A 26086-nucleotide genomic window follows, 5' to 3' on the forward strand; every position below is an offset into this window, starting at 1 on the left:
AACTCACTGAACAAATTTCTCACTTAGCCACATAAATTTTGGGCTCAATTGTGGTCATAAATTAAGACCTACCTGTATTGCAGTATTGGAACTTGAATTGATAATGACCTGCCAATAGAGGTAATACTGGAAGAGAAACCTATATATGTTTAATTCCTACCAGATGGGAAGTTATTTTAGCGTTTTGTAGAAAATAGAACACAAAGTCTTGTGATATTTTAAAGAATTCATCATTTGTTATCACATAAGCTTTGGTTGACCACAGTCCACTTCATCAAATGGATCCATGCCAGTTTATATAATCATGTTTGTTACTCTTCTGGCTACCACAAGATTCTAAATAGAACTAACTATGAATGATATACCAGAATACATCAAATGTTAACTTGAGGTTCACTTCGTTGAAATTTGCACACTGTCTTATCACTTGAGAGGTCAACCTCTGAAACTGATTGCATTTTTAGTGTTAATAGTTATGGCTTAAATTTTTTCATATTAAATAGAAGGAGAATATTAAATGAAAACTTATCCTCAGCATTTTTTAAATTAACAATAAAAATAAATTGTATTTATATAATCTATAAATTAATATATACTTTACACATTCATATATATATATATATGAATGTGTAAAGTGTGTGTGTATGTGTGTGTGTGTATTTGTTTTCTGAGGTTTTCGTGGGTGTTTGTATGTAGGTCTTTGGTTATTCGGGTTTTCTCCCGCGTAAAATTGGAAGTGTCTTGGCGACGTTTCCACGAAGTCTCATTTGTCATCTTCAGGCTTCAGCTTCGTGCTTCTGGGAGACATTGCTCCCAGAAGCACGAAGCTGAAGCCTGAAGATGACGAATGAGACTTCGTCGAAACGTCGCCAAGACACTTCCAATTTTACGCGGGAGAAAACCCGAATAACCAAAGACCTATATTATTATTATTATTATTATTATTATTATTATTATTATTATTATTATTATTATTATTATTATTATTATTATTATTATTATATTTTTGTTTTTCAAGGTGTTAATGGATCTGTAAATGGAAATAGTACCACTTCAGTATCAGGCATCAACACCTCTGTGTTATCTACCACCACTGCAAGTTCTGCAGGACAGGCAAAAGTTATAACCTCAGTAGGAGGAAGCCGCAAATGTAACCAGGAACAAAGTAAAAACCAGGTTCTGGATGCAAGAGCTGTCAAGATTAAAGACAAGGTAAAAACAATGAATTTTTTTTTGGCATAAGATGTAGTCACTCGAATTGTAAGGGGAAATCCTTATATAAATGCCATCCCTTTGTGAGCTCTAACTGGTGTGTCTGTTTGCTACTCATGATGGTTATTCCCATGGGGCCGTGAGGTTTGAATCACTATTAAGATGGAGATTTTTCATGCGGGTAACTTGTTGCTTGTAATATCTTTGATACATAAAGTTAGAAAAGAATCAGTTCTGAAATATGTATTATGAACAATACTCTTAGACCTCACCAAGGAGCAGTTTTAAGTATCCCACCGTTTTCCTTGAAAGATGAAGGTGAAGTTGATGTTGACGTTGAGAAGGACCATTCATTGATGGAAAACATGGAATAGCTAAATCCATTCTGTATAAGTCAAGACTTTGCCCTTCAGAAATGCTGAATATGGGTATGGGACTTGGGGTATTATTTATTTATTTATTAAATTTTAGCTGTTGTGTAGGGAATAAGCTTGCTTTGAGAGCCTGCAAGCTGAAAGGCTCTGATAGGCCAGGGATAAGCTTATGGGTTACAGCTTTACTGATGCTATATTACAGAACCGGTATTGCAATATCTTAATGATAGAAAATTATAATAGCATAGGAATAATATAGTATAGAATAGAATAATATAGTAACTGATTGGAGTAGTAGAGAAGCTTAAACAATGGGGGATGGAGAGAAAAACAGAAAGACAAAGTTTTGGTAAGAATGATGAAATTCTGTGTATGCTTACTTGAGAATGTATTATAATAAATATATTCTACTGAATATAATAGCTTTTGACTCTCAGACAGAAGCAACTAATGATAGGTGATTCCTCAAATAAATAAGCCCTATGCCTGTGATGGCGAACCTATGGCATGTGTGCCACAGCTGGCACGCAGAGCCTTCTCTGCGGGCATGTGAGCCGTCTCACAGCTTAGCTCCACTGCGCATGCATGCATATATCTCCTGTCTCCCACTGGCCAGCTGATTTTTGGGATGTGCAGGGGGAGGGGCGCATGTGGGCGATGTGTGCGCATGTGCAGGGGGTTGCATGTGCATGCGTGGGGGGCGGAGGGAGTTGCGCGTGCAGGGGCGGGGGTGGAGAACCGGGGGCAGAGTGTGGGTATGGCCAGCTCATGACACATCCGGCCCATTGGGCGTGAGTTTGACAGCCCTGCTCTAGGTGATAACCAGCACCTTGAATTGCATTTGGAAACCCACTGATAATCAATTTCCACTTGTGGAGCAGTTGCGTCATATGTGCATAATAAGGAACGCCCAACACTTTCTATTCTCTAGCTTCCAAATTGATCTCAGGGGCAGCGCCATCTACAGTGCATTACAGAATTCATTTGTGAGATAACTAGGGCGTAAATGACTCTCGAAAGAACTTCCCTGTTCATGAAAGGGGGCAACTGGCACACTAGGTGTACCTGTGCAAAGGCCTTTCTGGCCACAGCTATCACCTGCTGTTCAAACCAGGAGTTGTGATTATGGATATGCCATTCTACCCATGTTGTAATAAAGATCAGTGTGCATGTTCCCACCCACATCTGATAATATTAAATAAGTGTTGTACTTTATTGATGTGTGTTCAGATTTTTCTAGTCTGTATTTAATGTTTGTGTGGCATGGAGTGTTTATGAGCTACCAAAACAGTTCACATTTGGAAGCTGGTCTCTCTGCCATGGCTTTATGCCTAACTTTTTCTTTTCTTTTCGTGCAATAGCACACATAAGAGCAATTACAGTATATAAAAGCATGTGCTTTTATATAGAAGAAATAGTTTGTTCTTGCCAGATTGTCTAATGTGGTAGATATTACAGTAATTATTGGATGGGTAGGTGGGGTGATATAAAAACATGGCTGTTGCGCATCTCCGCTCTGTACGAACATAAGTTCCTAAATTTAATGTGCAGCCTATTTTGGAGCAACTGATTGAATAATTTCTCTGAACAAAGATACTATTTTCCAAATTAATCTGCCAACATGGTACCCTTGATATATGTCCCAGCACAACTAGAAAATACCAGATTTAGATCAGTAGGCCTGTCAGCTGGCCAGCATTTCATATCACATTTTGTACCCTTCATTTTGTTAGCTGTATTGCAGTGTGATGTAATGGTTAAGACTAAGGCTGAGGAAGTAAAAGTTCAAATCCTTAACCTATTGGTCTATCTTTGGGCTAGTAACTCTCTTTTAGCCCTGTTTTTCCTCATAGGGTTGCTGTTAGTAAAAAAATGGAGGGAAGGTTATGTATGCTGCTTTTAGCTCCTGGAGTAGTGATATTATAAATTCAACAAGTATATAGAATTAGATATCCGTTTTGCAGATGGGGAGTTGAAGATAACAAATTTCCCAGAATGTGGAATCAAATCGGTTATCTAAGTGCAAACCCAACTGATTCCTAAAAGCTGTTTGTGAGATAAATCTCTGTGTTACTACTACAGGAGTAAGAGCTGAATGTTTCTAATAATAAAATATTTCAACATTCAACCTTTATTTCTAGAAACCCAGAAAGAAAGCAGTGGATAGTTCCAGCAACAGTGAAAGTGATTCTGGCTCCTCCTCGGACACCTCTAGTGAAGGCATCAGTAGCAGTGACTCAGATGACTTGGAAGAAGAGGAAGAGGAAGAAGAGGAGGAAGAAGAAGACGATCAAAGTGTTGAAGAAAGTGAAGACGATGATTCAGATTCTGAGAATGAAGCACAGCCGAAAAATAAGAACAAGGTGTGTTCATATCACAAACTGCCTCGAACTGCTAGATTATTTTTTTTTGCAGGGCACGTGTTCAATTTATGGGACTCTGTATTATGAGGTTGCATTGGGTTTCGTAAATTATTAATTATTAAATGTGCTCCCTTTCGAACTTCTCAGCATGGTTGGGACAACAGGAGCAGGTTTTAAGTCTGATGCTTTTCTATCTTGATGTATTAACTTTTTGGGTTAGGTGGGAATCAAAATCCCAAAGTCTGCATTAAACCACACAAGTATTCACAGAAATAGCCAGCTGTTCTCAGAAACTTGTTCCATATTTTGAAAACTGACTGAAACTAGCAAACCAATGTAATGAGCAAAAGAGCAAAAGGGTTTTTCTAGTCTGTAATGATTTACTGACTTGTGTTTATTATTCTGCGAGTCTCAGTGTAAAATACATTTTAGACTGAACAGCACATTTAAAATGAAAAAAAAAGAAGGGAGGGAGGGAGGGAGGAAGGAAGGAAGGAAAGAAAGAAAAAGAAAGAAAGAAAGAAAGAAAGAAAGAAAGAAAGAAAGAAAGAAAGAAAGAAAGAAAGAAAGAAAGAAAGAAAAAGGCACAGCACAGTCTACTCCTTCTATTCTTGGAAGAAATCCCTTGGATTTCAGTAAAATACGCTCTCTGTTTAGGATAAAAAAGTAAGTTCCTTAAATTAGCTGGGCAAAGTACAGGTTTATAGTCTTCTAAAATGGGAAATCTAGGTTGTAAACTGAGGCCCACGGATATCAAGCCAATGAAATACTCTGTGTCGCAAAGGTTTGGGTGTCAGTGTTGCCATGACTACTGAATTCTGTTTACAGCTCCTTTTTTCCTTGCAGAGCAGTTAGCACTTTCCAGTAACCAGAATGTAATCTTTAATGTTCCGTTAAGTTAATCGTGTGACATACATTCAAAAATAACTGATTTTTCCATAGTATTTTTTCACTACCCTTGAAACTGTAACTAGATGTAGTAAAAGGATTTTGCGGGAAATAAGCCAAAGAAGATATATTGTAAGGTTATTTCATGTTTATTACTAGGTAAAGTAGTTATGAGTGGATGGGGTGCGTCTGCCTGCCTGTTGTGGGTGTATGCCAGTGACAACCAAGTATGTAATTATGCTATTTGGATGAAATAATGCTAATAAGTTAATTACTATTTCATTATTAATGATATTTTGGGATTTATTTAAGAACAATTTGTTATCTGTAGGCCTTTGTATGGATAGAGTATTATTTTATTTTATTATTTTTTTCAAAATCGCTTGTAATCACAGGTAGGTACTCTTTTTTGTGGCCAGGGCCTCACAGTTCCTTTAGCCTTGGCATTAAAAAGGGGGCCAAAAGCAGTTCAAGCCTATTTTACTTTTGGTGGCTTATACCGTGTTTCCCCGAAAATAAGACCTTGTCTTATATTTTTTGAACTCCGAAATAAGCGCTTGGCCTTATTTTTGGAGAGGTCTTATTATTTTAGGGCATGTGGAGGAAACAAGAGGAAATGGTGGGGACTGGCTGCGCATGTGTTTAAATGTTTTTGGGGAGGGCTTATTTTCAGGGGTGGTGGCTTATTTTAGCGCATGCGCTCAAAAGCCCAATTGGGCTTATTAGCAGGAGATGTCTTATTTTGGGGGAAACAGGATAGCTCAAGCATTCCTATATCTCCATCAAGCTATTTTTCCATATTTACAGGTGCTAATGCATAGCGGACCAGACATGAAAGGAGATGGACAGAAATCCCAGGAATTGCCCCAGGAAAAGAGACCACACCAGCCAATACCTCTTGCGTCTGATAGCCAGACTCACTCATCATTCCAGGCCCAGCAGAAGCAGCCTCAGGTTTTGTCACAGCAACTTCCCTTTATTTTCCAAAGCTCTCAGGCAAAGGTGGAATCTGTGAACAAACACACAAGTGTAATACAGTCTACTGGATTGGTGCCCAATGTGAACCCTTTGTCTTTGGTAAATCAAGCCAAAAAGGAAACTTTCTTAAAACTTATAGTTCCTTCTCCTGATCTACTCAAGACAGGGAATAAAAATACCTCTGAAGAAGCTAGCGCATTGACCATTGATGTCAGATCAAACCGGGTGAGACGAATTTCCTTTTTATATGAACTTTTTGAAAAAGTAGTGGGGTTGTGTTTGTGTGTGTATGTGTGTGTGTGTGTGTGTGTGCATATATGTTAGTTTTTATTTTGTTTAAATTATCATACGTATTTGGAGGAATGATAACGGTGTTAGTTACTACCTTTAAAGCGCTTCATGGCTTAGGACCGGGATACCTACGGGACCGTCTACTGCCAACGTCTATCTCCCAACGACCGGTGCGCTCTCACAGAGAGGGGCTCCTCAGGGTGCCGTCAGCCAAGCAATGTCGGCTGGCGGCCCCCAGGGGGAGGGCCTTCTCTGTGGGGGCTCCTACCCTATGGAACGAGCTTCCCCCTGGACTCCGACAAATACCTGACCTTAGGACCTTCCGCCGCAAACTTAAAACCTACTTATTTCGTCTTGCTGGACTCGCTTAAATTTTAAATTATCAAATTGATTTTATGGGTTTTAAATTTTTTGTAAATTTTAGAGGGTAATATTTTATCTATAAATAGCCATATCAAATAGGTTTTTTAAGGGTTGTTTTTAGTTTTGTATTGTTGTTTTCTTTCTGTATTTTATTCTTGGCTGTACACCGCCCTGAGTCCTTCGGGAGAAGGGCGGTCTATAAATAAAAATATTCTATTCTATTCTATTCTATAACTATGTAACTGTTGGTACAATTATATATTATAAAATGGTTTAATATAGTAACATTATTTTGGCTTTGGGGTAAAAAAATAGAAAGAGAATAGAAAAATAGAAATACATTTTGGATTATTGAAAAGACAAATGGACAGGATGAGATGAACCATGTACCCCAGGCCCAAGCTGCTTGGGACAAGATATCAATGAAGTAAATATACTGAATCCTGATATAGAGGATTTGCTGAATAACAGTTTTCCTTTGACAGAAGAACATGCTCTTTCTTATTTTCTCCTCCAGGTAGTTAACATACATGGAATGCTCTGCATAAATGCTGATCATGCAGTTGCACATTTTAAAAAAGATCTCATCCCCTACTTTACAGAAAAAGATAGCACTGAAACCTCGGCTCCCTTGTCTCCAGGCTTTCATGCTGAATGCTTTAAAATAATGAATATATAAATGATGAAAGAGATACTGTATAGTAGTAGCAACCTTGTACCTCCTCTGTAGAATGGAAGGAAGAGCCTGGGCAAGTGAATAATTCTTGTATGAATGTTGATAGGGCTATACTCCTCTAATAGATACTCCAGATGCAGGTGGAGTGTATCTAGGGCTGTGGTTGGTGGGCTGGGGAGACTGGAGCTTAGGCCGGGCAGGGAGCTAAGAAGGAAACAATTGGTTAATGCTACTGAGATAATGCCAATGGGGTTTAGGAGTTGCTATTCTCATAGTGCATAAAACAAGCTTATGATGGGCTGTTCTACTGCATCATGTGTGGACACCTGAAGTCATGAAAGAGGGGTACCCATTAATATTTGTAGTTAAGGACATCAACATCCCTGCTAGGTATAAATACTTCTACTGAGGGCATAGAGAGGATACATTCTTAAAATACTTGTTTTAAAAACAATACCGTTTATAAAATCACATTTTTCTTTGAGAAAATTATCTTCTTTTTAACACGCCCAACTTTTAAAAATACAGCTGAGCATGATGCCACCAAATGTTCAATGGAAGATGTTTCAGTTTTCAAATAGTTAAAAGGGAAAACAAAATGTATTGCTCTATTGGCATGATATAAACTTTTGTGCTTTGTTATAAATCCTGGATCTCAGGGAAATCCAGAATGGGATTTTGACATCCAATGAGGTTCAAGACAGAAATTAAGTCATGATGCTAGCTACCTAAATATTTCTGGTGTTGCACTTGAATTAAATAGAAAATGTTAATTTTGAACCACAGATGCTTTCAAATAAGGCCTTATCGCGCTGTCATATTATGTTCACAAACAGAAGTTCCATACCTTTTTTCTCCATCTTATAACCTTTCTGGGTTTTCCAAAGGGGAGGGGGAGTCTATTAAGAATCCATTAAGGAGGAAAACCTCTTGGATAGTGCTTAAAAAAACCACAAGAAGCCTTCCATTTGGAAGTGATGAAGGACGGTTCAGAAAAATTGATATGAATATGCTTACTACCACATCTGGCCTTATTGTACGGTAGCTTTATTCTCCCAGCAAGATAATGGGCCCCACAAATGCAATGCTACAATGATGTGGGGTGTGTGGAGACCAGCTGGGTCTATTGGCAATATAAAAATGAATGTAAGTACGTTATACTCTTTCATTAATCCAGGACACTGCCTCAAGATGCTTTCCTGTTATTCCTTCTTCTTGGGAAAAGTTCAGAGATTATGCAGCAATTAATATGTGGTTGTTTTTATTTGGGATTTTTTTTTCACCAGATTGATTTGAATAGATAAATAGCGCACATTATTACGTTTCATCTCTGTGCTGTGCCTTTCACACTTTTTGTAAGGGACTATAGTCAATAATATACCTCAGACTTTAACAGCAGATAAAAAAGCAATGAAAGGATTGTTTGTACTTTCTCTCATTGTGCTTCTATATCTTGTCCAAAGTGCTATGTGGGAATGCATATCCCTTTCTTTTGATGAGACCCAGAAGCCTGCCAAGTGAAGGTATAGGTCACTGCTTTCTTGTACATACCAAGCAACTTGGATATGTGAACCAAGTGCCTATTGAAAAAGAGGTTGCACAAAAGTACTAACCTTAGAATTCTAAGCACAGTACAAGGCGTCCTTTTAAACTGACCTTCATGCTTGGTTTCTGCAAAGGAAGAGTTGGTCATCTTTTATTTTCCATCATGTTTTATTTTCCATCATGTCATCCCACCTTACAAGGAATTCTTAAATTCTTAAACAAACTCTTAAACAAATACTATTCTGATTTTCGCAACTCAGCAGTCCTATGCTTCTCTGAAACCTGGTTAAATGAATCAATTGAAGATAGTAGCCTGCATATTCCAATTTTTCAGATTATACGATCAGATAGAATTTCAGAAGCATCTGGTAAAATGAAGGGTGGAAGTTTATGCCTATATATTAATATCAGTTGGTGTCAAGATTTATCTGTAATTTACAAATTCTGCGACAACAATTTAGAGACTTTAATTATCAACCGCAAACCATACTATTCGCCTCGTGAATTTTCCTCATTTCTTCTAATTGCTGTTTATGTACCACCTCAAGCCTGTGTAAATAAGGCATTACGAACTCTGGCTAACCAAATCATGGAGGCTGAAGTCAAATACCCTGATTCACTGGCCATTATTTTGGGAGATCTAAACAAATCAAACTTAAGGAAAGAGCTACCAAAATACTTTCAGCATGTCAATTGTCCCACTAGAGGCAATAATACGTTAGACCATTGCTACACAACACTAAAAGATGCTTATTGGTCTTTACCACGTGCAGCTGTAAGACACTGTGATCATTGCATGATTCACCTTGTACCTGCTTACAGGCAAAGACTTAAAACCACAAAACCAACAATTAAATCAGTGAAGATCTGGATGGAGGGGTCAAAATTAAAGCTGCAGGCCTGGTTTGACTGCACTGATTGGAACATTTTTGAAGATACCTCTGCAGACCTGGATGAACTCACAGATACTGTAACATTATATGTCAGCTTCTGTGAAGACCTATGTGTACCGACAAAGAACTTGCGTTACAGTAACAACAAACCTTGGTTCACACCTAAACTTAAGCAGCTACGTCACTCCAAAGAGGAAGCCTACAGGAAAGGTGATAAAATGCTGTACAGTCAGGCCAGAAATGTACTAACAAGGGAGATCAGAGCAGCAAAAAGAAGCTACTCTGAAAAGCTAAAGAATCAGTTTTCAGCAAATGAACTAGCAAACATGTGGAAAACTCTTAAAAATATCACTGGCTATGGCAAACCTCCCTCCCAGGCTGAAGGAAATCAACAACTGGCAGATGACCTGAATGTGTTTTACTGCCGGTTTGAAAGGAAATTACAGCCACCTATCTACATAACCCCCATCTCAGACACACCAACAACAGCCAAGCCTCTTACAACTGACCCCATCCCATTTGGTTCACAACCTCTAGTGATCACAGAAAAGGCAGTGCAGGACCTATTTCATAGACAAAAGCCAGGAAAAGCTCCAGGTCCAGACAAGATAACTCCTTCTTGCTTAAAAGTCTGTGCTGACCAATTGGCCCCCATCTTCACCCATATCTTCAATAAATCAGTAGAGATGTGCTATGTTCCTTCTTGCTTCAAACGCTCTACCATCATCCCAGTGCCGAAGAAGCCCACTATCAGGGAACTGAATGACTACAGACCAATTGCTTTAACATCTGTAGTCATGAAAGCCTTTGAAAGGCTAGTGCTTTCCTACTTGAAAACCATCACGGATCCGCTGTTAGACCCCTTGCAATTTGCATACCGAGCAAATAGATCAACAGATGATGCTGTTAATATGGCTCTGCACTACGTCTTACAACATCTTGAATCTCCAAAGATCTATGTAAGGGTCCTCTTTGTAGACTTTAGTTCAGCATTCAATATCATCATTTCAGACACTCTTTTAACACTCTTCTAAACTAACTTCAGCTACAAGTACCTGAACAGACTTAAGTGGATCACAAGCTTCCTAACAAACAGGAAGCAGCAGGTAAAGCTAAGCGGGATCACTTCAGATACCTGCACAATTAGCACAGGACCCCACCCCAAGACTATGTGCTCTCCCCACTTCTTTCTGTATAGCAATGACTGCATCTCCAACGATCCATCTGTTAAACTACTGAAGTTCACAGATGACACAATAGTGATTGGTCTCATTCGAGACAATGACGAATCCGCATATAGATGAGAGGTCAAATGACTAGCCTTGTGGTGCAACCAAAACAATCTGGAACTGAACACACTCAAAACCGTAGAAATGGTGGTAGACTTTAGGAGAAACCCTTCCATACTTCCACCTCTCACAATACTTGACAACACAGTATCAACAGTAGAAACCTTCAAATTTCTAGGTTCTATCATATCGCAAGATCTAAAATGGACAGTTAACATCAAAAACGTCATCAAAAAAGGACAACAAAGAATGTTCTTTCTGCGCCAACTCAAAAAGCTCAAACTGCCCAAGGAGCTACTGATCCAGTTCTACAGAGGAATTAATTAATTAATACAGAACCCCAAGGCTCTGTTTTAGGCCCAGTACTCTTCAACATCTTCATCAATGACTTGGACGAGGGGATAGATGAGAAACTCATCAAATTTGCAGATGACACCAAGCTGGCAGGAATAGCCAACACTCCAGAAAATAGGCTCAAGTTACAGAAAGATCTTGACAGACTTGAACATTGGGCGCTATCTAACAAAATAAAATTTAACAGTGAAAAAAATAAGGTTCTACATTTAGGCAAAAAAAACCAAAATGCACAGGTACCGTATATGTGGTACCTTGCTCAATAGTAGTAGTAGATCTTGGAGTCCTAGTGGATAACCATTTAGATATGAGCCAGCAGTGTGCAGCAGCTGCTAAAAAAGCCAACACAGTTCTGGGCTGCCTAAACAGAGGGGTAGAATCAAGATCACGTGAAGTGTTAGTGCCACTTTATAATGCCTTGGTAAGGCCATACTTGGAATACTGCATTCAGTTTTGGTCACCGCGATGTAAAAAAGATGCTGAGACTCTAGAAAGAGTGCAGAGAAGAGCAACAAAGATGATTAGGGGACTGGAGGCTAAAACATATGAAGAACGGTTTCAGGAACTCGGTATGTCTAGTTTAATAAAAAGAAGGACTAGGGGAGACATGATAGCAGTGTTCCAATATCTCAGGGGTTGCCACAAAGAATAGGGAGTCAGGCTGTTCTCCAAAGCACCTAAGGGTAGAACAAGAAGCAATGGGTGGAAACTGACCAAAGAAGAAGCAACTTAGAACTAAGGAGAAATTTCCTGACAGTTAGAACAATTAATAAGTGGAACAACTTGCCTGCAGAAGTTGTGAATGCTCCAACACTGGAAATTTTTAAGAAAATGTTGGATAACCATCTGACTGAGATGGTGTAGGGTTTTCTGCCTGGGCAGGGGGTTGGACTAGAAGGCCTCCAAGGTCCCTTCCAACTCTGTTGTTATATTATATTATATTATATTATATTATTGAGTCTGTCATTTGCACCTCTATAACTGTCTGGTTTGGTTCTGCAACCCAACAAGAAAGACACAGACTTCAGAGGATAATTAGAACTGCAGAAAAAATAATTGCTACCAACCTGCCTTCCATTGAGGACCTGTATACTGCACGAATCAAGAAGAGGGCTGTGAAAATATTTACAGATCCCTCACATCCTGGACATAAACTGTTTCAACTCCTACCATCAAAACGACGCTATAGAGCATCGTACACCAGAACAACTAGACACAAGAACAGTTTTTCCCCCGAAGGCCATCACTCTGCTAAACAAATAATTCCCTCAACACTGTCAAACTATTTACTAAATCTACACTATTAATCTTCTCATCGTTTTCATCACCAATCTCTTTCCCCTAATGACTGTATGACTGTAACTTTTTGTTGCTATCATTAAGGGTTAAATTGCAACCTATCACTATCATTTGTGTTGTAAATGTTGTACCTTTGATGAAGGTTTTTTTTCTGTTCTTTTATGTACACTGAGAGCATATGCACCAAAACAAATTCCTTGTGTGACCAATCACACTTGGCCAATAAATTATATTCTATTCTAAATGTAGGGATCTGTTTGTTGTTATTTAAAAGTGCAAAAGCTTTCAGACAAATTGAACTGTGGATTGGAATGCAGTTCTTAGAACTTGAATATAAAATTGGCCGTGACAATTTTATATGCATATTCTTACAATTATTTTATTGTTTTGCTTTAGTAGCTGTGATCTTACTGGTATTAAAACTAGATCAAAGTTTATTCACAGTATAATTGTGTCAATTGGTTGCTTGCACAATTGTGCTTCATGATTAAAAATGGAAACTTGAACAATTGTATATATTAAATATTTTGTTTTTAAAGTAGCAGGAAATTGTTTTTAAAGTAGCAGGAAATTACACAGGTTTATCTGTATTTTTCCCCAGTGATACTGGATCTCATTGTGTAGTGTCAATTCTCATTTTTGGATTTTCAATTTATATTCATGGAGTGTTTTAGAGTCTTGTTTTGTTTTGTTTTTGTTGCTACAAATGTTACATAAAGATATTTTAAAATCAGTATTATTATTTTTTTAACTTTATAAATTGCCTATGGATTTTTTTGATTTCCATTTACATGCAATTCTGAACAGGAAGTGAACATAAGGAAAAGAAATGAGGAAGCTGCTTTAAACACAATGAAGATAATTAAACAGAGTTACAAAGTGCCACACAAGGGTCTGAAGTGTAAAAGTAAGAAAAAAGTTGCTTAGTAGAATAACAAAGGAAAGAAACTGGATAATGAAAAAGTGCATGTATGAAAACTATTTCTGCAAAAATGAGGATGAGAGGAAGATGTTGTATAATGTAGTCAAATAGAATAACATAGCTGGAAAGAATATAATCAAATAGGGCCAGGAAGATTAAATAAAGCAAAGAAAATGCCAGGGAATTTTAATGGAAATTAAACACTTTTGGGAAATGGGTGAAATGGCTAAAGGTGCCTCCAACAGAGAGAATGGAATTAGAAATAAAAATTAAGAACTTACTTAGGATGAAATTGAAGTGAGGAAATACTTAAAGAACTATTTTAAATATTTGAATGATACTAACATGTATAAGCATGGAATTGAAATAACTACTATAAATGTTAATGTCTAAGAAAAAAACTGATAAAAAGGATGTCATACATGCTAAAAGAAAAGTGAGGGTGGAAGCTCATTCCAGTCATGTGATGTTTCGCTTAGTAACTAGGGCGCTTAGCAATGGAATTACCAGGCTCAGTTGTGGTCGCCAAGGAAGGACTACCTGCAACAGGAGAAATATTAAAATATAGATGGTTTCCTTTATGGAGAGGCTATGTTTGTTTAATGTGTGCAATGAAAAGGCTGCATGAATTCTGGAAGAATGCTATTTTTATTCCCTATGCAAAGATAGAAGTAACAAGAATGAATGTAAAACTAAAGGGTATTTAGTTTGTTAAATGAGCATGAGATGATTCGCAGCAGAATTCTGATTGACAGGATATAAGAGATGAGATTGAGTAACATTTGGAAAATGCAGTGTGGCTTTATGCCAGGCAAAGAGTGTGCAGACTAGATTTTTCTTTCTTTTTACTTCTTGATAAGAAATGAAAGATTAATAAAGTTTATTATATTCTTGTTGGTTTAGAAAAAGTGTACAGTAAAATGAATTAGTGGAATTCTGGAAAGTTTTACATGACTATGGAGTTTAATGTTGGTTGAGGAATGCAGTAAAGTATTATATGATAGCAGTAAAGCATGTATAGGCAGTTCTTGATTTATGACTGTAATTGAGTCTGGGAATTATGGTCACAAATCTTGATGATTGTAAAGTGGGTCTTCACATGACTATGAGTTTTCACAATGGTTGTTAAGCAAACATTGTAAAGTGAACACCACAGTCATAAAGCAAACACCACAGTCATTAAGTGAACCCTTTGTTTGCTATGGGCATTATTTGCTGGAAATGGAAAATAAATGCTGGTTTCTGGCAAAAATGTCATAAATTGCAGTAAAGTGACTGTGGGACACTGTAAACGGTCATAAATGCAGAACAGTTACCAAACGCCCAAAATGTGGTCACATGACTGAGGTTGCCAGTGTCTTGTCTTATGACCGCAACAATTTAAGACTAAAATTCCAGGCGCTATTGTGGTCATAAGTCGAGGGCTACCTGTACTTCATTAACAGTACTTTATTATTAACTAACATTGCATTATACCTTTCTGTTAAAAAAAACTGTGATATTTTATTTATACACTATTTCAAAATCATCTTTCCCCTCATATGTTAAGCACTTTGTTTGTAATGGCAATTTCTTCAGGTAAATGGATTAGGCATTCCAATTTCTCTTCTTCCATACCAAATCTTAGTGGATATTATTATGACTCTGTAATAATGCAAGTAGATGTATGTAATTTCTTATCCAGCCATTAACTGTTTGGATATCTGTGAATTCTGTCTTGAATACATATAGAATTACAGACAATATATTCATCTACTTTCTGTTACCAAAGTAACCCCAGCATGTAACAATTAAGGTTTGTCTTATTTAATAATTTAAGGGGTGTTCAGCAGTTAAAGATGCTGAGTTTGTTAGCTGGAAAGCTGACAGCCCAGGTTCAAGACCCAAGCGGTGCATGATGGGGTGAGCTCCTGTTGCTTGCCTTAGCTCCTGCCCACCTAACAGTTTGAAAGCATGCAAATGCAAGTAGATAAATAGGTGCCATTTCAGTGGAAAGGCAACAGCGTATAATTGTATAGTCATGCTGGTCACATGACCATGGAAATGTCTTCAGACACCATTGGCTCCCTTGGCTAAGAAAAGGAGATGAGGCCAGCCTTCTAGAATTGGACATGACTGGAAAGGGGAAACCTTTAATTTTATCTTTTTTTTAATAATATAATTTTGATTAACCATATTTTCCTCTTTTTGAATTCTAATACAGTGTATTTAATTCTACAGCTTCTTTATCAGAATGTTAAAAGCAGCTTTCCAAGATCAGCTATGTCTAGCTCAACATTTCGTTTCTACACTCAGCAATAGATGCTTCATTAATTGGGCATCTCCTACTCCTGTTCCCATTTAACTAGTATTGGAGGGATGGATGGATGTAAAGAAGGAAGGAAGGAAAGAAAGAAAGAAAGAAAGATAGATCTTATACGCTCACTCACCCACCCATTTCCCATTGCATTTGATGACATTTATTATGTTTTTGTGTTTCTGCAGGAACAGTACAAACAAACATTCCCAGCACAATTCAAGAAACAGCACGAGTCATCCAAGAACCTAAAGAAGATTATCACAGCATTATCAAGTCCAAAGCCAACCAGTTCATCACCAGCTCATCAAAAACACACCTCTTTAGAAAACAACCATTCGAATCCTTTCTTGACCAATGCACTTTTAGGTAATCATCAACCTAATGGAGTAATTCAGAGCGTCATTCAAGAGGCTCCTCTAGCACTTACCACCAAATCCAAATCTCAACCCAAGGTCAACGAAAACATATCTACTTCCAGCAACGTAACCTTTTCCTCACCGGTAAATTTAACCACAGGTGGGAAAAAGACACCAAGCAACCGGACACCTATTATGTCTTCTACCTCTCCTGTATTACCTGGCCCAGCAAAGGAAAAGGCAGTCAGCAATAATACAGTAACAGCAGTAAAAACACAACACAGTCATTCTTCGGCGAAATCATTAGTTGAACAATTCAGAGGAACGGATTCAGATGTTCTAAGCAGTAAAGATTCTGAAGATTCAAATGATGATGATGAAGATGACGAGGATGATGATGATGAAGAAGATGAGGATGATGAAGATGAAGATTCTGATGATAGTCAATCAGGTTTATTTCCTTTAAAGAACCTGTGTAAAATGCATGCTTGCGTCTTTCTAAAACACATATTTCTGTGTTGCAAGTGTCTTGAATTTATGTTGAGGCTTTTAATTCTATAGTTGTTTCTGTATTAAATGCTGATATTTGAGATAAGAACTATAGAGATGAATCAACCCTAATGCAGCATAATTCCTAACTCATTTAAACTAGCGGTGGTGGGACTGCTGCCACGCTTTTATTGCAATTGCTCTTAGATCACAGTAGGCCAGCAACACTTCAGATGTTGTTGAATTATAGCTCCCAACATATTTCTCTGTTGGCTAAACTTCCTAGCGATACTGAGAATTGCAGAACAGCAAAATCTGGAGTGTCACAGGTTGTACATTCCACTGCCAATCTTTTTCTTTCAGGAGGGTGACAGTAATTATGAGATAACTATTTGATCTGGTCACACAACGAGGAAGAAATTTTGAGTTCAGGGAGATTTGTTTCCCAAGTAAAGGTTTGCTAAAGGAGAGAGAAGAGAATCAGGAGTAGCTGATGGCCTACTTTAAATATTTTAGGCCTCAAGTCTCTATAAAGATACCTGGAAGTGAGCCAGTTGGATTCAGAAGGAGATTGTGTGGGTGTGTATGTATGTACACATGTGTAAAATAAACACATACACATGTACAGAAACATATACATGGGCACAACAAAAGTTGTGTTGACCATTTGCATGCATTGTAATCAATGCATACCTACCTTCTACATGCATGCTTATTGAGGTAAGGTTTAAAAACTAGTTAAATCACATAGCTACTCATATGAAGGAACTGTCAACTTTCTGATTAAATGTAGGCTAGAAATCAGCATTTTAACTTAACTGAAAATTATGAGAACTATGATGTTCTGTTCAAGTTCAGCTTCGGAATTAGTATCAGTGTCTACAAAAAGTTTTGTATACCATTAAAACTTATGCAGACCTGCATCCCTCTCTTTATGAATTACAAAGTGAATAGTAGCCAATCAGTAGTTCTGGTGATGAAATAAAGGCTCAAGAAGCATCTGATTTGGACTGCTTTCTTGGAACAGTATATGATAGACACAACCTATAATCCATGGGCTGCATTTTTTTCTTGTAAGGGCATGAATAGTAGATGTGCAAGCCTTATGAGTATATGGTCATGTTCGCAATACAGAGGGAACATGATCATATACCCATATATGGTATATATTTTTTGTTACTTCATTTAGTACTGCCAATGGGTGGACTCAAAAATTGTTCTGCACAATACATACTTTGATTTCTTGGGTCCTACTTACTTATTTTTTCCCTCAATATACTAGTGAATGCTGGAAAGAGGCACCATTTGTTTTATGTAATTCATGTTTCTCTCTATTTTCTCAAAGAATCCGATACTAATTCAGAAGGGTCTGACACAGAAGGGTCTGAAGATGATGAGGAAGAAGATGATAAAGATCCCGATGAGTCAGAGTCTGATACCGAGGGAGAAAAATCTATGATTAAATTGAGCAAAACCTCTTCTTCCACTAAAAGCTCTTCTATCAGTCTTGCCACTTGTTCAACACCACTTAATCTCCAAGTAGCAAAGACACCCAGTTCTGCTCCAGCTGCATTATGCCCTGAGTCCCCCTCACCAGTGTTTGTAGGAACGCCATCATCTGGACTTGCTTCAAGCACTCATTGTGGTATAACATTTATTTATTATTTCTAAAAGACCATTGTATGATCTTTGGTTGAAATCAAAAAGGGGTTGTAACTGATCAGTTTTCAAATCTGGCTTGTTTTATAATATTTTTTGACTTTACAGATTTTTCTAGGTGCCTGGGTTGGGGAACAGCTGTTTCTGGGAAACTGGTAGTCTTCTAGATATTGTTGGAATATAATTTTCAGTATCCTGACCGATAGGGATGTTGGGGGCTTTAATATATGGAAGACTCTACTGCTTTTAGATATATGAATAACAAAGAGTGACTTGCACTACATTATTTCTACTTGAAAGCTGCCTTACATAAATTGTGGCTTCCAAGGAAAAACAGCAGAATTATCCCCTGGCATAACTTTAGAGGGTGATGAAAAATGAGAATGTGAATATTCCATAAGGGTATCAGAGCCTGAAATTCACACATTTGCTTGCACTTTGCCGGGCATCCTGACTGTATTACAAAATCTGGTCAAGGAGACCCATCAGTTGAATTACACTAAGTTCTATCCATTAGTTGAATATTATCCATGGTCTATGCAGAATCATATTTTTTCCAAAATTTGTAAGACTCATAGGTGAGTTTTATCAAAAATATATAGGTTCTACTGACTCAAGATAAAATAGGTGCTTAATAGATTAAAAAAAAATATGTCTTTATGTCTGTTTATATGCTACTGGTTTCAACAAGACCACCTGGGTATAGTTGTGTTCAACTGTTCATTTCTTAATTTAGACTAATCATACTATCAAAGAACATTGTTCCTAATCTAATAAAAAGACAAGCCTGCTGTTTTCATTTATAGGTATTAAAATTATAGTTCTCATTTTAATAAGATTTAAAAACTTAATTGAAGTTTCATCCTGCTTTTCAGCTAGCTAGCTAAATGCCCAGATATTTCTCTTATATCCAGGTTTCAATCACATATATAGGTTGTCCTTCACATATGATTAAAATTTTGACCAGAATTTTTGTAGCTAAACAAAGCAGTTGCTAAGTTGCTTGTCCTTAATTTTGCGACCTTTTTTTTCCCAATGGTTGTTAAATGAATCATGCAATTGTTAAGTGAATCATGCAGTCATTAAGCAAATCCAGCTTCCCCCACTGACTGATGACGTCGCAAATGGCGATCATGTGACCCAGGACACTCGAATCATAGTAAATATATGCTGGTTGTCAAGCACTTGAATTTTGATCACATGACCATGGGAATGCTGACAGCTGTAAGGATGGGGACTGGTTATAAGTCATCTTTTTTAGTGCTGTTGTAACTTTGAACAATTGTTAATCAAATGATTGTAAATCAAGGACTACTGTAATCTCATTCCTTATCATTTGTCAGCAAATAACTCTTTCAGCATACTGCATGCTGTATAAATCTTTCCTCTAGTTGCTACTCCTATCACTTAGCAAAGAAGATTTTTTTTTAAGTGGGTATAATTGTTGGTTTATTTTTAGGTAAAAAAAATAAAATGGAAAGCCTGCCAATTCATGAATTGCATGAATTGTTGCAAATAAGGAGAAGATTTGAACAAATGTGTATTTAACTTAGTATTCTATGGTTGATTAGATGATTCTAGGAAGCCCACAATCAGTAACTCTCATTGACTCATTTTCCTCCAGCGACTTAGAGTTAACAGGCTTAACATTTTTACTAATGGGGATAATCTAGTACTAGTATCCATTTATAGCCTTATTCTCCATGAATTGTCTAAACCTCTTTTAAAGGCATCCAAATTGGTGGACCTCACAGAGGAATCTGTCATACCATGTTAGATTACCAATCATTTTGGCTAAGATTTATGTACAGCTTTCCATGATTTCAGAAATCATTTTCTCCTAGCCATACTTAGAGATGGAGGGAATTGAGCAGGGACCTTCAGCATGCAAAGCTGGCATTCTACCACTAAAATGAGGACTTGGGCCATATCTGCTGGCAAAAACATATTTTAATAATTTTGCACCACATTTTTTTCTAATGAGTATCCAATTTAGCAATTAGTTGTCAATGCCTACTCCTAGGAGTGAAAAAATGCCGTAGAAAAAAAATGTTGTTAAAAGTCTGAGGTGTAGAGCTCTGAAATATTCATTTTTGGTGAAGGTAAATTGAATAAGTTACTTCATGATACAGCAGCAACACAAATTTGAGTTAGTCCTGGAGTTCTCATGGATTGGCACATTATTGGGAGATAATATCCCTCACTTCAGCTGAATTATATGGTTTAATATTGTAATCAGTAAAACAGTAAACTTGTACTCCTATTGATTTTTATAGGATATGGGAAATGTTACGGTAGCAAATGAAAATGATCAGCTTCTAATTTCTGTTTGTCAACTAGTTTTAATTTCTGTATGTTTCGTTATAAATTGACTTTTTGAATTCTATTTAAGGTTCTTCAAAAAGGCGACGAGTTACAGATGAACGGGAATTGCGCATTCCTCTGGAGTATGGGTATGTACAATAAATTTGAAATTAAATTTTTGCAGCCTTTATTTGTTGTGTGCTTTTACCATTCTAAGAGGGAATTATTTTAAGATGTCAGTCTGAGTTTAGGATTGATGGAAGAGGAATAAAATATTGATTTGTGCTATATCTTGTTAGATTTTTTTAATCTTGAAAATGTAGTGTTATGATTGTCAATCCTGAAGATAGAATTCTAAGTTGCTGTTGCCAAAGGCTCATATTTGCAATCTATTATTAAACAGGGGGCACTTGTGGAAAAGAATTAATGGGTGGGACGTTGTTTAGCTTCATTTGAACCTTGGATCTCTCTCCTCTCAGTATCAATTTGCTAGTTAACCAAGGCTAGATTCACTTTGGAAACTGGAATACAAGGAAATGATTTAAAACTGCTTAGGGGTCCATTTGAAGGGAGATGGAGGCCTGAGAAGCTACCTTCTCCATTCATATTGTCCTTTTCTCTGCCTCATAGAGAGAATATGAAGTTTTAATAGGTAAATAATAGGTTCTTTATTATACAAAATCCAGTTCTCCGAAAACATACAATTATGTTTTGGATGTGTTGTGGGGAAATAGATCTGGTCATAAGTAACTGAAGAACAATGCATTTCATAGGAAACTTTAAGGTTTTTTTTATACAGGTAGTCCTTGACTTATGACCATATGTTTAGTGATGGTTTGAAGTTATGACAGTGCTGAAAAGTGACTTACAACCTATACTTGAAGTTATGACCATTGTACCATGGCTACAGTCATGTGATTGCAATTTGGGTGCTTGCCAACAGGCTTATATTTACAACAGTTGTGTCATGTTGCAGTTACATCACAATTTGCAACCTTCCCAGCTGGCTTGCAACAAGCAAAGTCAATAAAGGAAGCCATATTTGCTTAACAATTGCATGATTCACTTAACAACCATGAGATTCACTTAACAACTGCAGTAAAATGGTCATAAAATTGGGTCCATTCAGTCAATGACTTGCTTAATGAACACATTGCTTAGTGATTGAAATTCTGGTCCCAGTTTTAGTCATAGATCAAGAACTACCTTAACTTACTACACAAATTTATACATTGAACTCTTTCTATATATTTTTCTAAACAAATACGCCATGTTTGAAATATGTCCAGGCAAACAGAATACAAAATAATAGAGTTGGAAGTGACCTTGAAGGTCTTCAATCTAATCAGATTGTCAAATATATTAATCCTGCTGGATAGTATAATATCCTTAATTTTTCAAGCTTCCATTTTTCAGACACCCTAAACTAGTTTGCATTGCTAAGCATCTTTGCATCTTACTTCTTTCTTTGCTTGGCAATATACTGCCTACCGGATTTTCTTCTTGCTTCATATGGGGAATTCCAGACTAGATCTTGGTTCAGAATCAATTTGTAACAACCCAACTCTCTATACAGATTCCAAATGCAATCTGAATAAGAATAGCAATAGCACTTACATTTATATACCATTTCACAGTGCTTTCCAGCCCTCTCTAAGCAGTATACAGAGTCTGTATATTACCTCCAACAATCTGTGTCCTCGTTTTAGTGACCTTGGAAAGATGGAAGGCTGAGTCAACCTTCAGCTGGTCAATACCAAATTCCAGGTTGTGGGCTGAGTCATATGGTATTTTATCAAATGTCAGCTACAAATAGGACTTGGGAAATTTCAAAGGATCTTCATTATTTCATATCAAAATTGTGTTTGTTTTGTTTATGCATTTATACTATTAGATTTATATTCCACCGTCCCTCTAGACCAACAGTGTCAAACTCGATTTCAGTGAGGGCCACATCAGGGTTGTATTTGACCACTGGGGCCAGGATGGGTGTGGCCAGGGTGGGTGTGGCCAGCATGATGTCACTCATGTCGGGGGCAACTGTGGTGACCTGAGCGCTCTGCCAGCGAAAACGGGCTCCTGAGCTCAGTTTTTGGCTGCGATGGCCTCCTGCAACCCTCTGCCAGCAAAAACGGAGCTGGGGGGGGGCATGCACAGCCCTTGCAAGCTTTGTTTTTATGAGCAGAGGCACCGTGGGCTAGTCCTTCACTATTTCCAGGGTGGCCCTGCGGGCCAGATCTAAGCATCCCACAAGCCGAATCCGGCCCCTGGGCCTTGAATTTGACAGCCCTACGCTAGACGTTCAAGGCATTAAACATAGCACCCCTTTCTCCCATTTTGCCCTGCAACAACCCTGAGGCCCAATGTAATCCACTGAACTTTCATCTACCTTCTAGAAAAAACTTACTTCCAAATAAGTATGTAGACAATTCCTTTCCTAGTTTGTCTCTTAACACAGAACTATATTTGCAGGTGGCAAAGGGAAACAAGAATAAGGAACATTGGTGGCCGCCTTCAAGGAGAAGTAGCATATTACGCACCATGTGGGAAGAAGTTAAGGCAGTACCCAGAAGTTGTAAAGGTATATTTTAAACATTATGCTTTTGTGTATGTATTTAGCATGTACATTTGTGTTTAAATGGATTTTCTTTCCTTCCAGTAAAGTTCTTAGCTACAAAATGGCCTGCAATATGGAGGCTAATGATCCTTAACCTGTCTCTGAATTCACCTACCGTAAAGTCATAGTGCCCTGCTAGAATATGCACAGTATTTGAATTCTCTAATATTAGCTGTACATCAAAGCTGGGTTGTGATGACTTAAAACCTGAAGTGGAAAAATATGTGATTTTTTCAGTATCTCAGCCGAAATGGAATAATGGATATCTCAAGGGACAATTTCAGCTTCAGTGCAAAAATAGGAGTGGGTGACTTCTATGAAGCCAGAGATGGACCGCAGGTATCCGCTTTTTAAAAAAGTAAAGTCTTTGATCCGAGGAGTAGTACCATAAATCCAAGTGATACACACACACACACACACACACACACACACACACACACACACACACACACACCAGTGGTGAAATCCAATTTTTTTTACTACTAATTCTGTGGACGTGGCTTGGGCATGGTGTGGCAGGGGAAGGATACTGCAAAATCTCCATTCCCTCCCCACTCCTGGGGGAAGGATACTGCAAAATCCCCATTCCCTCCCCACTCCTGTGGGAAGGATACTGCAAAATCTCCATTCCCTCCCCACTCCTGGGGGAAGGATACTGCAAAATCCCCATTCCCTCCCTACTCCTGGGGGAAGGATATTGCAAAATCCCCATTCCCTCCCTACTCCTGGGGGAAGGATATTGCAAAATCTCCATTCCCACCCCACTCTGGGGTCAGCCAGATGTGGTATTTGCCGGTTATCCGAACTACTCAAAATTTCTGCTACCGGTTCTCCGAACTGCTCAAAATTTCCGCTACCAGTTCTCCAGAACCTGTCAGAATCTGCTGGATTTCACCCCTGATACCGACACATACATACCCACACACATATACATACACTGCACGCTGGAACATTGCTATTGGTAGTTGTTCATTCTTAGACCAGTACTTATGGTTTTATTGTCAAGATGGTGAGTGGACTGGAGCGCATGATCAGGGAAGGTGCTGAAAAACCTTCATAATTTCATGTTTTGACTTTGCTAAGCTAATCAGTGTCTTGTTGAACTCAATTTAGTATTGTTCAAATTGCAGTCAATACCATTATTTGATATTATTGGTCTGTAATGCTCAGTATATTCCACTGCTCTAAAGATAGGTGGGTGGGTGGGTGAGCAGGTTAGGAAATACCTCCTTTGGTTAAAATGTGTATGTTGGGCATCTGTAGCCCTAGACCAGGGGTCTGCAAACTTGGTTTTTTAAAAACTTGTGGACTTCAACTCCCAGAGTTCCTCAGCCAGCTTTGCTGGCTGAGGAACTCTGGGAGTTGAAGTCCACAAGTCTTAAAAGAGCCAAGTTTGCAGACTCCTGCCTTAGACTTATTGGGTTTCATCAATAGACATCACTATTCCATCTATTATAACACCGATGTTGGAATATTCCTTTCAACATTTGTGAAAGGTTTGCGTTTATGTCAGACTAGTGGCAATTATATTTGGTCAACATTTGTGCCTCTGATATTCTTATCTTAGTTATTTAGTAACCTGTGTGGCATTAACTCAGATATGAAAGATATGTGTTTGTTGCATGCATGCAAAACTGGACAATGCATAGGCAAGTAAGTTGAAAAGGCAGTCAGGGACACTATGGTGGAGATTATTTTCTAATGTCATTTTACCATTAAGACTCCATGCTCGGTGATAGATGATTAAATGTAGTCATCCTGTGCAGGTTTCTGTAGGAACAACTCCTAAAGAGGTCAATGAGACTTATTTTAAACTATATCAATATACATAGTTGTAAAAATTTACAGTGTGATTTCTTTCTTGATTTCTTTTTTTGGATTTTTACCCAGGAAACTTTGCTTATCCTTAATATTCCCTGCCTTAGTATCCTTTTTCATATTACATCACATGCTATCTGATATATTCCTATGTAAGAAATAGCATTCCTTCTCTTTGATTTCAACGTACGATCTATTCTTCTTCAATAAATTTAATAGCTACAAATCAGATATGTGTAGATATTTGCCATATACTCCAAAAATGCTTTCCGAAACATCTGGAACTATTCTACATGGTTATTGCACTATGTATCTACAAGCCTACAAAAAGAGGGTATTTGTGAAAAAATCATAACACTGTAGAGCCACATACCTAAAAAAATGGTTCTGCTTGAATGTCTTATCCAGTAGATGAAGAATAATGGAGGCTTATGGTTAGTTCCATGAAAGCTTATTCATGTAAAAAGATTTCAGTAATGCAGATCATTATTGTAGGTAATGGATAGAAACAGACAAAAGATTTGTGTTGTATCCATTTCTGTGAAAAATTCTGGCAGTTTCAAAACCGGAATGTCAGGGAAAGGAGCAAGTTAAACTTTTCCCCCCTAACATTTTATTTTCATTTTTGAAGAGACCATTTTTGTTGGTTTGTTTGTTTGTTAATTGCTTGCAACGAGGGGCATGCATGCATGTAAGCACATTCCAATTAAACAAGAAAAAAAGTACCCTTTGCTTCTTAAAGGACTAGAATGGATTGCTTTGATCTTGAGTTATTTTTAATGATGATGGTTTTAGATTATTTTTATTGAAACAAAATAAAAATACCTGCAATACTGAGCAGATGAAACTCTATGACTGTTCCCTCCCATCAGCAAATCCTATGAGAATTATACTCTTTCAAGCTATAATTTTTTTTTTTTTATTTGCATTTATATCCCACCCTTCTCCGAAGACTCAGGGCGGCTTACACTATGTTAAGCAATAGTCTTCATCCATTTGTATATTATATACAAAGTCAACTTAATTGCCCCCAACAATCTGGGTCCTCATTTTACCTACCTTATAAAGGATGGAAGGCTGAGTCAACCTTGGGCCTG

General features: G+C 37.6%; 1 protein-coding gene across 1 annotated transcript in view; it reads left to right on the forward strand.

Moving 5' to 3' along the window:
- BAZ2B (bromodomain adjacent to zinc finger domain 2B) overlaps positions 1–26086 on the forward strand; it is a 257806-nt gene that overhangs the window by 165721 nt on the left and 65999 nt on the right. Inside the window, exons 7-13 of the mRNA XM_058191992.1 lie at positions 1019–1212; positions 3728–3949; positions 5645–6040; positions 15932–16553; positions 17937–18236; positions 20643–20703; positions 23027–23135. Of these exons, the coding sequence (XP_058047975.1) occupies positions 1019–1212; positions 3728–3949; positions 5645–6040; positions 15932–16553; positions 17937–18236; positions 20643–20703; positions 23027–23135 (1904 nt within the window). The remainder of the gene's footprint in view (positions 1–1018; positions 1213–3727; positions 3950–5644; positions 6041–15931; positions 16554–17936; positions 18237–20642; positions 20704–23026; positions 23136–26086) is intronic.

The sequence above is a fragment of the Ahaetulla prasina genome, chromosome 1 (genome assembly GCF_028640845.1).
Source record: "Ahaetulla prasina isolate Xishuangbanna chromosome 1, ASM2864084v1, whole genome shotgun sequence".
In the NCBI taxonomy this organism is placed as follows: Eukaryota; Metazoa; Chordata; class Lepidosauria; order Squamata; family Colubridae; genus Ahaetulla; species Ahaetulla prasina.